General features: G+C 53.3%; 1 protein-coding gene across 5 annotated transcripts; it reads left to right on the top strand.

Moving 5' to 3' along the window:
• Nucleotides 1-8,798: 8,798 nt before the first annotated feature.
• On the top strand, nt 8,799-14,556 carry ZNF696 (zinc finger protein 696). 5 transcript variants are annotated; one of them, XM_045561355.1, is made up of 4 exons: nt 8,799-9,033; nt 9,806-9,912; nt 10,807-11,067; nt 12,709-14,556. In XM_045561355.1, exons 3-4 carry the CDS (start codon nt 10,905-10,907, stop codon nt 13,821-13,823), a joined length of 1,278 nt encoding a protein of 425 aa, XP_045417311.1. In that variant the 5' UTR covers nt 8,799-9,033; nt 9,806-9,912; nt 10,807-10,904; the 3' UTR covers nt 13,824-14,556. The 5 variants fall into 5 exon arrangements, with proteins under 5 accessions (XP_045417311.1, XP_045417310.1, XP_045417312.1 ...); XM_045561354.1 differs by having other exon boundaries at nt 9,803-9,912; XM_045561356.1 differs by lacking the exon at nt 10,807-11,067 and having other exon boundaries at nt 9,803-9,912; nt 12,709-14,554.
• Nucleotides 14,557-15,173: the final 617 nt, after the last annotated feature.

Genomic DNA, 15,173 nt, shown 5'->3' with positions numbered 1-15,173 from the left:
GAATACACGTGCAATTAATGACTTGTTCTCACTCCAGTATTCTCTTTTCAAGATGTCTAGAGCAACTCACCTTTTTTCAGTCCTTACTTCAGACTAGGAGAAAGGTGCTGAACAGAAGGTCAAAGTCCAAAAAAGGGGACGGAGAGCCACCGCAGGGCGATGCTGAGAACGCCAGAGGAGGACCTCGGAGGACTGGGCATGTACGCGAGAGCGGAGAGAGCATTCAAGAGACAGAAGCCTCATCAGTTATTTCAACAGAGAGGATTTAATGAATTGGTAACTACGTATAAGCCGGGTAACTTGGTAACCGAAAAGGCACAAAGAGAACCCTAAGGCACCTCCGAGGGAGCACCGCAGGGAGCAGTTGCCACCCTACAGCTGCGGAAACATAGGGAAGAGATTGGAATTATCGGTCCCAAGGGCTGGGACCCCTCCCCATGGAGGGGTCGTCGCCAGCGAGGGGGGTCTAGGGCCCTCGCGGAGGCGCGATAAACTCGGTTCTGCCAAGACGCAGACCGGCACCCAGACTTACCCAGCGGCGCAGAGCAGCGCCCGGAAGAAGCGCCAGCGGACCGGAAGCTGCGGGCAGAAACCGGAACCAGGCCGGAAAGAGCACGTCACTCCCTCTGCCCCAGCCTCGTCCCTTTCTCTGGCGCCCCTAGCGGGGGAGCCTAGCATGGCCAAGCCACGTGTGTTTGCAGAGCCCGCCTGGCGCTGCGGGGCTGTGAGGACGGCGGGTGTGGACCTGAGAGTTGAAAACCTGCCACCTGGATCTGGAGGGCGAGGAGGCCTCATGCATCCGAGCGCTATTCACAAGATAAATTCCGAAGGCCACAGTTTATTCAGCGCCTCAGGAGCATGCGGGTGTTAATGGGCCAGAATCGAGATCTCGAGCCAGACAGTCTCCCACAGTGCAGGGGAGACAGAGGGGGACATTTGTCCAGATGTGTGCATAGGGTGGGAACTCGTGGGCTTCTAATTTGTCCCGGGTGATTTCCAGCCCTCTCTTGGGTCTCAGGCAGGCAGAGTCACTTGCCCACTACTATGGCAGTACCTGCTGGTGCCAGTACCCAACCCCGGGTGTGCCTGACGGGGGCATGGGCAGCACTTCTGTGAGGTGCTGACCCTCAAGCGCCCTGCGGGATGAGGCGCCCCCTCGTTCACAGGGCAGTGTCCAACCCAGTGAGACCCTGGGCCCAGCTGCTGCCTGGGGAGAGGGCTCTGCTCCATGGCGACAGAGTGGGAGCATGCTGCATCTTAAGTTCTGGGATGCTCTCCATTGCTTTACACTTGAAGGACAGCTTGGGTGGGTGTCAAGTTCCTAGGGCATGTTTTGGTTTTGGGTTTTTTTCCTCCCAGAACTTTGCTGAGCCTGACCCTGACCTCACCATGGGGAAGCCCATGACCTCTGCTCTTCCTCTGGAATGTGCCTCTTTGGCCTGGAAACTCTAGTCATTCTTTCCTTATCTCTGACTTTGAATAGCTTCACCAAGATGTGTGCTGGTCTTTAGCCAGGTGTGGTAGTGCACGCCTGTAGCCCTAGCAGTTCAGGAGGCTGAGGTGGGAGGATTACTTGAGCCTGGGAGTTCAAGACTGCAGTGAGCTATGATGAGGCCACTACACTCCTGCCTGGGCAACAGAGCAAGACCGTGTCTTGAAATATATATGCAGGTGTTGATCATTTTGTATTAATTTTTCCTGGGATATGATGTTTTTATTTTTAATTTTTTTAGTTAGGATATAACTTATATAATTAAAATGCCCAAATTCTAAGCACACTGCTTGACTTTTTACATATGTTTACACTCTTGTAAACCCACCCAGTTCTGGTCAAGACATGGAAACTTCCAAGGCCTCCCCTCCCAGTCAGTGTCCCCCAGGGTGACGTCTATTTTAGCTTTTCGATGGCCATTGAGTTTGGACTTTGAGTCAGTGGGATCATAACACGTGCACTGCTGCGTCTGGCTGCGTTTGCACAGCGCACTGTGTGAGATCTGCCCACGTTGTTCCCTGTGCCCGTAGTTCGCTCTTTCCTGGCCAACAAGCACTTTTCCTGTTCCGTGTTCTTTCAACTTGCAGCTTCAGCTCTGCACCGTGGAGAAATTTTACTCCTATTTCATGTTTGAAGGGCTGCCTCTGTCCTTTTGCTCATCCTCTTCTTCAGCAGAACCATCTACAAGTATCTGCCTCATCTTTCTCTGCCTTCTACACCTTCTTTTACCAATTATCTTTTGAGGTTCCCTCAAATCTGACTTGACTCTTGAATTGATTCAACTTCTTACTGCTTCTAATGTGGTTTTCACTTCTGATAATGTCTTTTCTTTTTATAGGAATAAACATTGTTAAGTAACCAAACACATTTTCTTTATTTGACAAAAATATTTTAAGGAATAGTTACTAAGAAATTAACATACAATGAAATCCAAGTAAATTATTCTAACTTGTATTTTGAAGGTGACTAAAAATTCTAAATATTTTCTCAGCCTGAATGAATGTTTGCTTTGACCCCATTTTTATTGCTGAGGTTGTGTGTTTCTCAGTCCCTTTTTCCATCCCAACCTGTCCTTTCTGCACTCCAGGGGCCTCACAGCCAGAAGCCCAGTGTCACCCTGCCCCCATTCCCTGACAACTGAGTGCTCTCCCCACGACAGTGCCCTTTACCAAACCCCTACACACACTTCAGGACCCACTCTGGCGGTGCTCATCTAAGTCAACTGCTCTCTGTCTGCTTCTGACGAAGCCCTCCACATACCCCTGTCCAGCACCTGCCACAATGTACCCACTGTGCCTCCATGGCTGTCTCCTTTCCCTTTTGTGAGCACCCGAGGGCAGGCACCATGGTGTTTGTTCATCTTTGTGTGTCCTGGCACAGCAGGAGCGAGTGCCCCGGGGTCAGTTCTCCCTGACTCCACTGCACCGATGTGCTTGTCTGGACCGGCCTAACAGCCCCTGGGTCTTGGTGCACTGTAACTGCCTGTTGATCTCTTGTTTTCTACACTTAGGTGACTGGTGTGTCTCGCTTCAGACCTTCTCACATACGACCCATTTATTACCTCTCTGAGGAGTCTGCACACAGCTTAGCTGGGGTCTCATCAGGCAGGCCAGCTGTGGCCCAGCTGTGCTCTCTACTGGAGCCCGAGGTCCTGTCTGAGATCCGTCAGGTTGCTGGCGGAGCTCAGGTCCTGAGCTGTAGGGTGGAGCCCTGGATTCCAGGAAGCAGTGCCTGGCGAGGCTCTGCGCTGCTCCTGCTCTCTGCTGGGAGCCTGTGATGCCTTTCCTACCCTTTTCTGTGCCCTGCTAGCTCAGGGTCTCTCTACTTTGGTTGATTTATAATCTCTTCTTTGAACAACAGTATCCTTTCTCTGAGCTCTTTTAATTTCTTTTAAGAGATGTCATTTGTAATTTATTCAGTGTAATTTTTTTCCAAGTTAAAGTGTCAGGTGTATAGGTTCATGGAAATAGTCCTAAAGGCCATGGCCTTTTAAGACTCTCAGTTACATAGTTTCCCCACTGAGTATCACCTCCCCAAAATAGAATCCCCATGCTTCCTTTCTAGGATGAAGGCATGCATGTCTTCACTGCCATTGGAGAACTATCCGGGGGCATCCTGAGGGGCTTGGGTCTACTTGCCCCCCAAACCCTCATTTCCCTGCCTGGGTCCTGACTCGTGTTTTGATTCTGTTGGTCACAGGCCCTGTGGGAAGGCAGGAGAGGGCTGGGCAGGCAGGGAGAGCTCACCGCCATGTTGTCACCAGCTCTGCCACATCCCTCACGGGGCTGCCTCTCCTTCGGGGTGGCTGTGGCCTCATATCTGAAATGCAGTGTCCCCCCTCCCTCTTCACCACCCTCAGCCCACAGCCCCATCACCCATCGACTGGGCCTGTCCCATGCGTCCCTCCTCTCTTCAGTCCTGCTCAGGGACGGGACTGCCCAGACCTGCAGAGGTGAGGGCACTTCCCAGGCGGCGGTTAAGGGCTTCCTCTCACCGCTGTCCTGTCATTATCCTCTGTGTGTTTTCAGTACAATTTAAGGAAAAAGAGTAAGAGAAAAGGCCCCACTCACTTGTCTTTGACCAGAGAGCTGCTTATTTTTAGGAAAAGCAAGCAGATTCTAGAGATTGTTAGGAATGTGGCTTTGTCCCATCACCACAGGGAGCAGGGAGAGGCAGACACCAAAACAGACAGCTGAAAAACTTGTTTTCTCAGTGTACACATAATACAAAGATTCATCTGCGGGGAGCCGCTGCTGCAAGGAGCTCAGGCGGGTGCCCTGGCCAGTGGCCCAGAGCAATGGTCCAGAGAGTGCCTGAGACAGTCCTGGGAGCCAGCTGCCCTGTCCTCTGCTTCTTGTAGCTGACTCTATAGTTGGTCTCTTGCCTTGAGGGGACGCTGCCCTTGTGACTGGGTGTCTCTCCTTCAGTCCCATCACCTGCCTCTTAGGACAGCGGAGCAGGAACCCACTTCCTGTGCTCTTCTGCAAGCTCCTAAAACCCACAATTGGCCACTATCTGGTGAGGCAGAGGCAGGACGCTTTTTTTTTTTTTTTTTTTTGAGACAGAGTCTCACTCTGTTGCCCATGCTAGAGTGAGTGCCATGGCGTCAGCCTAGCTCACAGCAACCTCAAACTCCTGGGCTTAAGCGATCCTACTGCCTCAGCCTCCCGAGTAGCTGGGACTACAGGCATGCGCCACCATGCCCGGCTAATTTTTTTTTCTATATATATGTTTTAGTTGGCCAGATAATTTCTTTCTATTTTTAGTAGAGACGGGGGTCTCGCTCAGGCTGGTCTCGAACTCCTGACCTCGAGCGATCCACCCGCCTCGGCCTCCCAGAGGGCTAGGATTACAGGCGTGAGCCACGGCGCCCGGCCCGGCAGGACAGTTTTTTTAAGAAGTTAGAGTTGCAGAGACTTCCCGTGGGTTTGGAGGGGCAGAGTCCAGCCCTTCCTGCGTCCTCACTGCTCCCGCTGCCTCCCCCGCCCCATGCTGAGCGACTGTCCACCCCTCCCATCGGACAGAGGTCTTGATCTCCTTTCCCTGCCACCCACTGAAGAGAGATGGTCTTGTCTTCCCCCAGGTCTCTCCGTTCTCTGGCTCAGAGTCTGGTGACATTTACCGCCACCCTTTCTGGTTTCAGACCCTGAGGAAGAGACAAGGCCCCAGGTGGACCGTGGGGGAGAGCGCCCAAGGCCAGGCCACCGGCCAGGTCCTGCGGAAGCATCAGAGCTCTCAGAGGCAGGCTGGGACGCCTCGCCCCAGGCGACTGTCAGGGAAGAGGCGCCACCAACAGGAGCCCAAACCCGGGAGCCTGGTGGCCCGCCGGGAAGACTATGCGGCAGGGAGCCTGGGTAGCTGGAGCCGCTCGGGGCCGGGTGGGTATCAGAAAGCCCCGAGAGTGGCCGACGGCCTGGGGCTCCCGAGGGCGCGCGGCGAGTGCCACCGAGCTTTCGGCCGAGGTCGGACGGGGGAAGCGCCCGCGCGTGCGGCCAGACCTCTGCACAGCTTGCTCTGCGCGGAGCGCCTGCGCTCCCACCGCGGCAAGGGGCCCTGCGAGTGCCGGGTGCAAACGGCTGTGGCGCGTTGCGCTGCTCCGCTGCTCCGAGTGCAGCGGGGCCTTCCCTGGGGGGCCCACTTCCTGCAGCACCGGCGGGTGCACGGCCCGGGAGCCGACAGCCGGCTCCGGGCGCGGCCAGCCCTCCAGTCCCCTCGGAGGCCTTGGCAGGGGCGTGGCGCAGCTGTCCCCCCCCTCCTCCGCTCCTCGAAGCCGATGCCCTGAGCTTCCAAACACCAACTCAGAAGCGGCCTGCAGCGCCTGAGGTGCGCTCCTGCAAAGGCAGCCTTGGCGAAAACCCTGGCCAGGCGCCACCAGCTTCAGGCAGCAATGGTGTTTAGGCTTATTTACAAAAAAAAAAAAAAACAGTTAATCCTCACCGAGCACATTCAGTATGTGGCCTTTTACAAAAAAGTGCGCAGACTTGTGCCCCAGGTAACTTATATTTTACCAGGAAGGGCTGCGGCATGCACCGCCCTGCAGCGAGCCTTCCGCGGTCGCCAGGGCAGGGGCACCGCCCGGAGCGAGGGGGGCCCGCAGGGGGCGGGCTGCGGGCCCGCAGGTCTGAGGAGGGCTGGGGCGGCCGGGACCAGCGGGCGACTCCAGTTCTGGAGGGTGGGGAGAGAGGGGATGCGTATTTGGAAAGGGGCCAGGAGGGGGCAGTGACATCTGGCACGGTGGGAAGGAGCCCGGACTGTGTCCAGTAGGTAGTGGGGGGTTCCAGAGAGCGAAGGGCCTCAAGATCAGACTTGCTCCTGGGAATACCGCTTGCTGGGGAAGAGCAAGTCTTCAGAACATCCACGATGTTCCACGAGGACACAGAGGGAAACTTATACTTACACTTTTTCCATCACCCCTTTTAAGTGTGTTACTTTTTGTATGTGTTTTATAATTCTATATAATTTGTTACAAATAAATATGCAGCATGTGCTGGGTGTGTACTCGGAAGCGTTTACTGCTGCAGTGTTCAACGAAAAAGATTCCAGGTGGGATCTGCTGAGGGTAGGTTGGGCGGGAGCCACAGGTGCAGCAGGTGCAGAAGCCCAGTTACCTGCGGGGGCAAACACACTGGGGAAGGCACACTGGGGACACCACGTGGTACGTTTGCGGACACAGACCAGTGAGGGGGCTTTGGCCCTCCACTCTGTGCCCACTGGCCCTGTCTGGCATCACTTGAGCCTCTTCAGGTCCTCCAGGGACTTGCCAGCCCTCCGAGCCCCCTGGGCCTGGACCTTTGGAGTGGGGCAGATCCCTACCAAAGCAAAGCTGCAAGTGCCAGAACGCTCCTCAGCACTGTCTAGGGCAGCACAGGAGCCTTGGGGGCCAGCCCTGAGGCAGTTCATGGGATTGGAGGAGGAGCTTCAGGAACCCAAGCAGTTCAAGGTTTTCTGGCTGGGATCAGAGCCCTGCCAGAGGCCACCTAGCCTCTCTGTCAGCTCCTGCCTCTCATCTCCGCAAAGGCTGTGTGTGGCCTCAGTCTCCGCTGCTGACTGGCCTTGTCCTGACACAATCTCAAACCAGGGCTGCAGAAGATCTTGACGACTCTCACTCTCAGCTTCTGGGAAAACCACCAGAGAGACTGAGCCACAGCCCATCCTGTGGGGGGTAGAGTTCCAGAATGATCTGGTGGGAACAGAAGTGGAGGGGCCTTTCCCACTGAGGTTGGAAGGGGGTGCTGTTAACAGATTGCATGAGGAGGGGTCCTGAGCAGAGCCAAACAACAGGTCCCCTCAAATGCATCCCAAACCTGTTGGAAAAGCAAAGCTAGCCCAGATCCAATGTGAATGAGCCACAGCTGGGCATCCAAAGCAACACATTCTGTGACAGCGAACTGGGAAATGGGGCCTGTGAAGAGGAGGGTCACTTGCCATCTTAGTTCACTGGCACTCACTGGGTCACCTGAGAACATACTTGCATTCGATTTATAGTCTGTTATGGGGTCTAAATGAAACAGCCTTTCCTCACACGTTTACAAGCTTATTGACATCTTATTCTACTTGTGTTTGTCAGGACTTCACATTATTGACAAAACTTTTGACAAAACTTATTTTTCCTACTATATAAGCAGAGTATACGGTAGAAAATTTGGAAAATGAAGAATAGAAAGAAGGAAAAAATCACACTAGTTTCACAACACATGGAAGAAATACACTCTTAATTTTTTTCATTAGGAAGTCACATTGTTCCTGTTCACATTAATTTTTAATATCTATACCAATTTTTTTCCTAATCTTTTTAGAATGGTTTGTATACATAAGTCCCTTGGCCCCACAACACTTGAGTGTATACGTCCTGTGCTCAAGGATAATCTCGTACAAAACAGTGCAGTTATCAAATGCAGGTACTAGAACGGGGAGACAATGCCTTACCAAAGCCCGGACTCCAGTTCCGTCTTGTCCCACTAGTGTCCTTCGTGGCATTGTTCCCTCCGGGCGCAGATCCGGAAGGCATATCCTGCCTTCTGTGCCAAGTCTCCTCAGGATTCCTTACTGTGGGTCGGTTCTTCAGCCTTCCTCTTCTCCTCAGAGATGGTCTATTCGTTGCAAAGGGAAAATAGCAACCACACAGTGGAAAAACCAGGCAACACTGTGACCACAGGATCAAAATTATCACTGGCCAGCGAAGAGCCGACGGACATCAGACACCTCCAAATGTGATACCCCAATGACGCCTCACTTGCAGTGTTCCCGCTGGAGATGCACGAAGCTCTCCAGCTTCAAGGGAGGGAAGGAGCTTGAGGAAGGAGCAGGCGGCGGGGCAGACGCCAGAGCAAGACACTTCCAGAGAAGGGAAACTTGTTGAGGACCGTCAGGGCTGTTTCCAGGAGCTCCCTGGGCTACGAATGAGGGGCTTGAGGAGAGCCCCAGAGGTGAGAAAACACCCGCCACGACGCAGCGCCCGCGACAGGTGCAGCCCAGGTTTCTCCGCCATGGCGAAATGCCAGAGCATCCGCTCCACAGAGAAGCCGCAGGACGCAGTGCCCGCGGGAGGCCCCGTCCACACCTTAGCGTCCTCGCGCCCCGGAGGATCCCTGCCTTCCTGCGGGGCCCACAACGGCATGAGCTTTTGCGGGCCGCGTGCACCACCTCCCCGGCGCGAGACCCAGCGAAGCCAAGTGCCCGACGGAGAGCCAGCCCGCCCCTCGGGCAGCCGAGAGCGCAATCCTCCCCTGGCCCAGAGCGTCGCCGGAAGTGCCCGCGCCGCGGGGGCGGGGCCGGCGGGGCTTCCGGCGCGCCGGCACTAGTGAGCGGCTGGCCGGGTTGGGGCGAGTAGCGGCGAGTGTGGCCTGGATGAGGCGTCTTTGCGGCGTCTGCTGTGTGCCGTTCGCCCCGGTCCTCTCCTGCCGGCGGGCTGCTGCTGCGAGCGGCTGGAGAGGAGACGGCCCGGGAAGCCGCCGTTCGTTTGCGGGCCCCTGTGACCGGCCGGGCGGGGGGCTTCTCTCCAGCCGAGAGCGGCAGCGCCTCTTAACCCCAATCCCTGCCAGGTAGGTATAGCCGTTTAAAAAATCTACTTTCAGAGTAAAAAATGGCATTTTAAATTATATGTCTTAATTGCAAATGAGATGGGACTTAAAAAATATATTGCCCACTTGTTTTTCTTTTGTGAGTTACCTGTTGATGATCTTTGGCAATTTTTCATACTTTCTCATTAACATGTAGAGGTCTTTATCAGTGAGGATCTGAATCTTTATGTTGCAAGTATTCTCCTTTTTTGTTTTTGTTTTTTTACGTTAAATTTTGTTACGTAGTTTTTAAATCTGTCAAGCTTTACCTTTCTTTGATGGCAAGCTTGGAAAATCATTCCTCAATCCTAATTTGCACCATTCAAATCATTTGTTCTTTTTTTGATTGTTTCCAATTTTTATATCCAAATCCTTATAATTATCAAGAAAATTGAAAAATTCGTGTATATTTGTCTAGACATTTGAGGACTGAAGGTGCTGGGTGTGTTTGATGTGGAGCTGAGAAGCCCATAGCAGGCAGCTTGCAGAGGAGGCTGAATCCATCTGTGCTCTGCATCTGCTGGGGCCTGGGTTGTGGGGGCAGCAGAGCCTGGGGTATCCCATAGAACACCAGTTTCTGGAGGTGTCTGTTTAGTCCGGATCTTCTTGATTGCTGGTGACAGAAGTGGGCCCAGCTGAGAGAGGCAGTTCCTCCAAGGCCCATTCTCTGAAGGCATTCTGACCTCACCCCGTACTTCCCCTCTTCCTAGAGCTCACCATTGTTTTTTTCCCTTTTCTTCTTTTACCCAAGCAGAAATTGTTCCCACTGCTGGTGTTCTGCAAGGTGAAGTGAGGAGTAGAGTCCACAGGCCTGGTCTGTAGACACCAAGGAGAGGGATACCCCGATGGAGACCCCCACAGGTGAGGGGACACATTCCCAGTCAGGCCCAGAGGCATTGGGAAAGTACCTTCCTGGGTTTAGGGAGGTGGGGACAGCATAGAAATTTGGGCTTCCCCAAGTCCATCTGGCTGGTTGATACAGGGATGTAGCTGGGCTGAGGGGCATGGCCCCACCCCCAGCCTCTCCCCAGCCACAGCCTGCTGCACCCCTCCTGCCGCCCACGGGTCCTCCCTCTTCCTGCTGCATCCCTGCCACCTGTGCCAGGTGCTCTTCCAGCCACACACTATGCCTGTTGCTGTCTTCCTTTGGTCCCCCACCTTCCAGCCTGAAGACTTCTAAAGACGAATATATTGATATTTGGCTTTATTTATCCAGGGTCCAGCATTGTCAGCTGGCCTAGGCTCAGAGGAGGTGACCAGACAGTGTTATGAGAGAAGGTCCTGGCTAGCCTCCCACCTTTGGGCCATTTGCCCTCTCAGGCTCCAGGCTCCCTCTGTTCTGACAATTTAAGGCCACACTTGAGGGTTGTCAAAGCTGCAGGCTCATACTTTAACTTATTATGGTGCTATTTTCACGTTTTTATATAGCTAGTACTAACAAAATGCCATCTTCCCTTAGCAGAGAAATGTGCGCTGTTTGCAGCTTTTTTACACTCATACTCTATTTGATGATTCTTGTTCAGCACTGGGAGCCTGGGGATGATGTAACTGTGGCTGCCCAGAACATACACACACCTCAACACACCTGTGCTTGAGTCTCCCGTGGGGTCAGAGAAACCCCCATGTCCATGCACAGACACCCATCCCAGGGTGAGGGGGCGGTGAGGAGGGAACAGCCCAGAGGTACCAAGGGGCCACTGTTCAAACCCAGCTTCCTGGCTGCGCCTCTCCCTTGTTTTCTTCCATCATGTTAAGGTCCAGTCCAGATGGTGCTCTTCACTGCCCTGCAGCTTTGGGCTGAATGGTAATTCTGGCAAGTGCCAAGATAGAGTGGTAGAAACAGGTTAATCTCAATGAAACCACCTATTCTGAAAAGGAGTACGGGGAGAACACACCTTGGCTGCCACTGCAGAGCACGTACCGTGCCTTCCGAAGCAGGTCGAGGGAGTGGGGTAAACAGTGGATCCCTCAGACCTCAAGAGCATCTGTTCGGTGACAGTGGACTGAGTTTCTCGGGTAGGTCTGACAGCCCCAGCTTCTGCCTCTGGGAAGATTTCTCTGTCTGGGTTTCTCAAGCTCAGCACCATGGACATTTGGGGCACATGAGTCTTTGCTGAGGGGCTGCCCAGTGCACTGTGGGGTGTTCAGCAGCATCCTTGGCCTCTGCCCACTAGATGCCAGTAGCGCGATAGCCAGAAGTGTCTCCAGACATTGTCAAATGTGCCCTTGGGGGGAAAAACACCCCCAAGAGGGCACTGCTTTGTTTTGGGGCCACCCTGAGAGTTTGTCACTGGGAGGAGCCCTTGGTGCAGGGTTGGGCAGTGCAGGGCTGCCTGTTGGTGCCTGGGATCACCTCGGGAGAGACATAGTCCTCAGGACCTGAAGGCTTGATCCAGGAGAGCGCAAGCAGTTGTGTGTGGCCCGCCTTTCATTGTGATTTTGAAGTCAGTTTCTCGAACCTCTAAAGTCAGCCAAACCACAAGACCAGGCTTGGGCTTCTGCAGAGGGCCTTTTGTTCTGAGCACCACACTGAGGCCTCTCCCACCTCCTGCTGCTCAGTTTAACGCTCTTTGCTGGGGTGTAGGTGGGAAACATCAGTGGTAGTCTGCTGCTCTCCTCCACCCTGGGGTGGTGTCCCTGCCCCCAGCGCACCCACATGGACGTCTCTGTCACATCTGCACAGTCTAAATTCTTGAGGGGTGCAGTGGAAAATTTAACTGCTTCAGTTCAGCTGACGCAGGTGATTGTCTATAGGCAGAAAAGTTTCCCTCGGCATGCTGACATGCTTGCCTCGGCAGTCCCTGTCCTCTACTGTGCCACCTCGTGACTAACCACCCCTGTCTCTCATGAAGACTTCGATACCAGCCAGCATTCTCATAACCCAGTATTTTGCCACCACCTCCCTAAACCTTCTAAGTGGCCACACAGTCCATTCCTGCGAGCCAGTGGGACCGAACTTAACCAACTGCTTCACTGCCTAACAACAAGGGCCATCAGCACTCAGCCTGGACGTGGAGGCCCCCAGCCCAGCCAGCACCATAGTCCCCCGGTGGGATACTGCTTACAGCTCTTGGTACTAACTTTTGTCCAAGTAAGGACTCTTGATTTGCATGTAACAGAAGCCCTTTGAGTTTGGTGGATTGTCGGGGTTGTTAAGGATGCAGTGTTGTCTCAGGGAATCCAAAGTCAGAGAAAGAAGCTGGAACCAGGACATGCCATCAGGTGCTTCTGTCCCTGTGAATCCTGGAACATCTGTTTCCCTTGCATTCTGTTTTGCTGCCAGCCAGTCTCCTATGCATTCCTGGCCAACTGGCAAATAAGGCAGTGCCAGAGCCTGTGTTTCTGTCCCCTCCACTCCCAAGACTGGGCACACAGAGGCTAAAGGCTTAGCCCGTTTCTGGGGGCACAGTGAAAGAGTCCAGTTGCCCTCCTCCAGGCCCTCACACACGCCTGTGACCACAGGCCTCAGGGAGCAGGGAGGGAAGTTGGGCAGGAGCCAGACAGTCAGAGTGCCAGGCAGCCACTACACGCTGACTTCATGGCCATTGCTCCTCATGACCATTGACTGGCAGTGCCCTCCTAAATTCTCACGCAGCCTTTATGTTGTAATAGAGTTTGCTTATGCCTAAATTCATACCTATCTCATCTCTTTTCCAGCTATGAAAATTGCTTTTCTAGCACAGGCCTCCAGGGGCAGCCAGGCCACCGAGTCTGCTGCCTCAGCTGTCGAGCAATCAGCTTGGAGCACAGGATTGACACCAAAGCAGGAAGCTCCAGAAGGAGAGTGCCATGGAGAGGCTGCACCAGGACCAGTACGGGGGCCTCCCAGTGCACTGGGGTCTCTTGACCTTGGTGCAAACAAAGAAGCCGGAGAGAGGCCCGGAGATGCCCCTTGGTGCCTGGTCACTCGAGAGAAAACTGGAGGGCAGAATGGCCCCGAGAACGGTGTGCCTGAGTCAGACGTCACTCCGAACACAGGCTCTGTGGCAGATGGAAGAGGCCCCTGGAAGGGGCGACCCTATCAGTGCAACACCTGTGACCGGAGCTTCAAGTGCTATTCGGATGTGGTCAAACATCAGAGCATCCACTCTGGGGAGAAGCCGTTCGAGTGCAGTGACTGTGGCAAAGCCTTCATCCACAGCTCGCATGTCGTCAGACACCAGAGGATCCACAATGGGGAGAAGCCTTACGTTTGTAAGGAGTGTGGGAAAGCCTTCAGCCAGAGCTTCAACCTTATTAGACATCAGAGAATTCACACAGGAGAAAAACCCTATGAATGTACTGAATGTGGCAAGTCCTTCAGCCAGAGGTCAGATGCCATCAAGCATCAGAGAATTCACACCGGGGAGAGACTGTATGAATGTAGCGAATGTGGGAAAACCTTTATCCACAGTTCCAATGTTGTTCGGCACCAGAGAATCCACCATGGAGAGAATCCCTACGAGTGTAAGGAGTGTGGGAAAGCCTTCAGCCAGAGCTCCAACCTCATCCAGCACCAGAGGGTGCACACCGGGGAGAGGCCCTACGAGTGCAGTGACTGCGGACGCGCCTTCAGCCGCAGCTCCTTCCTCAGTGAGCACCGCAGGATCCACACTGGGGAGAGGCCCTATGAGTGCAGTGACTGCGGCCGCGCCTTTCGGGCCCTGTCAGGCTTCTTCCGGCATCAGAGGATCCACACGGGCGAGAAGCCGTTCCGCTGCATGGAGTGTGGCAAGGCGTTCCGCCTGAGCTTTCATCTGATCCAGCACAGGCGGGTGCACGGCACAGAGTGAGCCCGTGCTGGGGTGAATGCGGGCAGAAGGCAGTGTGAGCAGATTGAGGGGTGGGCGCAGAGGCAGAGGTCTGTATTCGTGCCGTGTGTGGTATAGAAAATAATAAAACCGTCTAGGTGGTTTAAATTCTTGCCTCTGTGAAAGCCTTGAGTCAGTCTGCCCTTGCTCAGGAGCAGTCAGAAGAGAAAGGAGTCTCAGGAGAGACAAGTGTTACGGGTGGGAAGAGCAGAGCAGGTTTTCCCAAAGGAAAGGAGGAGATTTGAGGTCCAGTCCTGGGCCTGGGTGCCTGCTGCTTACATGTCACCTCAGGCAGCATCTCGCACCCCCGTCACCTGCAGAGCCTTGCCTGAACCACCCTCACCTTCCACATGCAGTCAGCTGCAGTGAAACTTGTTTCCACGGCACTTGGTGGTGGTTTTCCCTAGGTATCATTTACATATGGTGAAGTGCAAGATCTGAAATGTTCAGTCATGAGTTGTGACAAACAACCTGTTTTGACCTTTAGAACCACCGTGCTAGCCAGACACAGACTATTTCCATCACCGTAGAGAGTCCTGTCACTCTCCCATCCCCAGAGGCAACCACTGCTGTTCATATTTGTAATTGAGTAGCTTTCTCAGCCTGCTTACTGCCTGGAGAAATACAGGAACCCAAAGGCCTCTTTTCATTTTGAACTCAGTCCCTTTTCATTCAAACTGATACAACTCCCTTAAAAGTCTTGTGGATTTTCTATGTAGAATACAGTCTACTCCATTATACCAAAAAAAATGCTTCAATTTTTTTTTCAAGTCATAAGGTGTGTTAGGATGCTGTGGGACAACATCCTTTAGATTGCTTAGAAACCCTTTTGTCTAGCTTAGGGGGTTTATACTAGATACTATCTTAAACCTTTCTGGGGCTTTAACAAAGGTTATGGCCACAACCTTGATTCGATCTTCACCCTGAGGCCATTTACTATTTGAAGAGTCTTATGCTGACTGGAGAAACAGATGTTAAATGGTTTTACTTCCCAAACCAGTACAAGCTCCAACTCATATATTTCCTCTAAATTCTGCTTGCAAACTGGATAATTCATCCTTTAGCTCATTTCACACTCACAGACTTTATGCAGTTAGAAGCATTCAACCGACAGTTTCAACACTCTATGTCCGGAGCTCTCCTTAGTTGTATCCATTTTCTAATTTCCAAGATACTGAAGGCAATTTTTTTTCACCCATTTTTTTCACTTCTACCTAACATGTCCCCCACTCCTCGGGCTGCTCAGCTAACAGTTTACTCACCATTTTTCCAGCCTCCATCACCGAACTCAAAGTCAGTGCCGTATGTCTTAGGTTTTAGCACCTGTTGGAG

This window comes from Lemur catta, chromosome 9 (genome assembly GCF_020740605.2).
Source record: "Lemur catta isolate mLemCat1 chromosome 9, mLemCat1.pri, whole genome shotgun sequence".
In the NCBI taxonomy this organism is placed as follows: Eukaryota; Metazoa; Chordata; class Mammalia; order Primates; family Lemuridae; genus Lemur; species Lemur catta.
The sequence above is the reverse complement of the archived record's forward strand: the minus strand, read 5'-3'. Positions and strand labels throughout refer to the sequence as shown.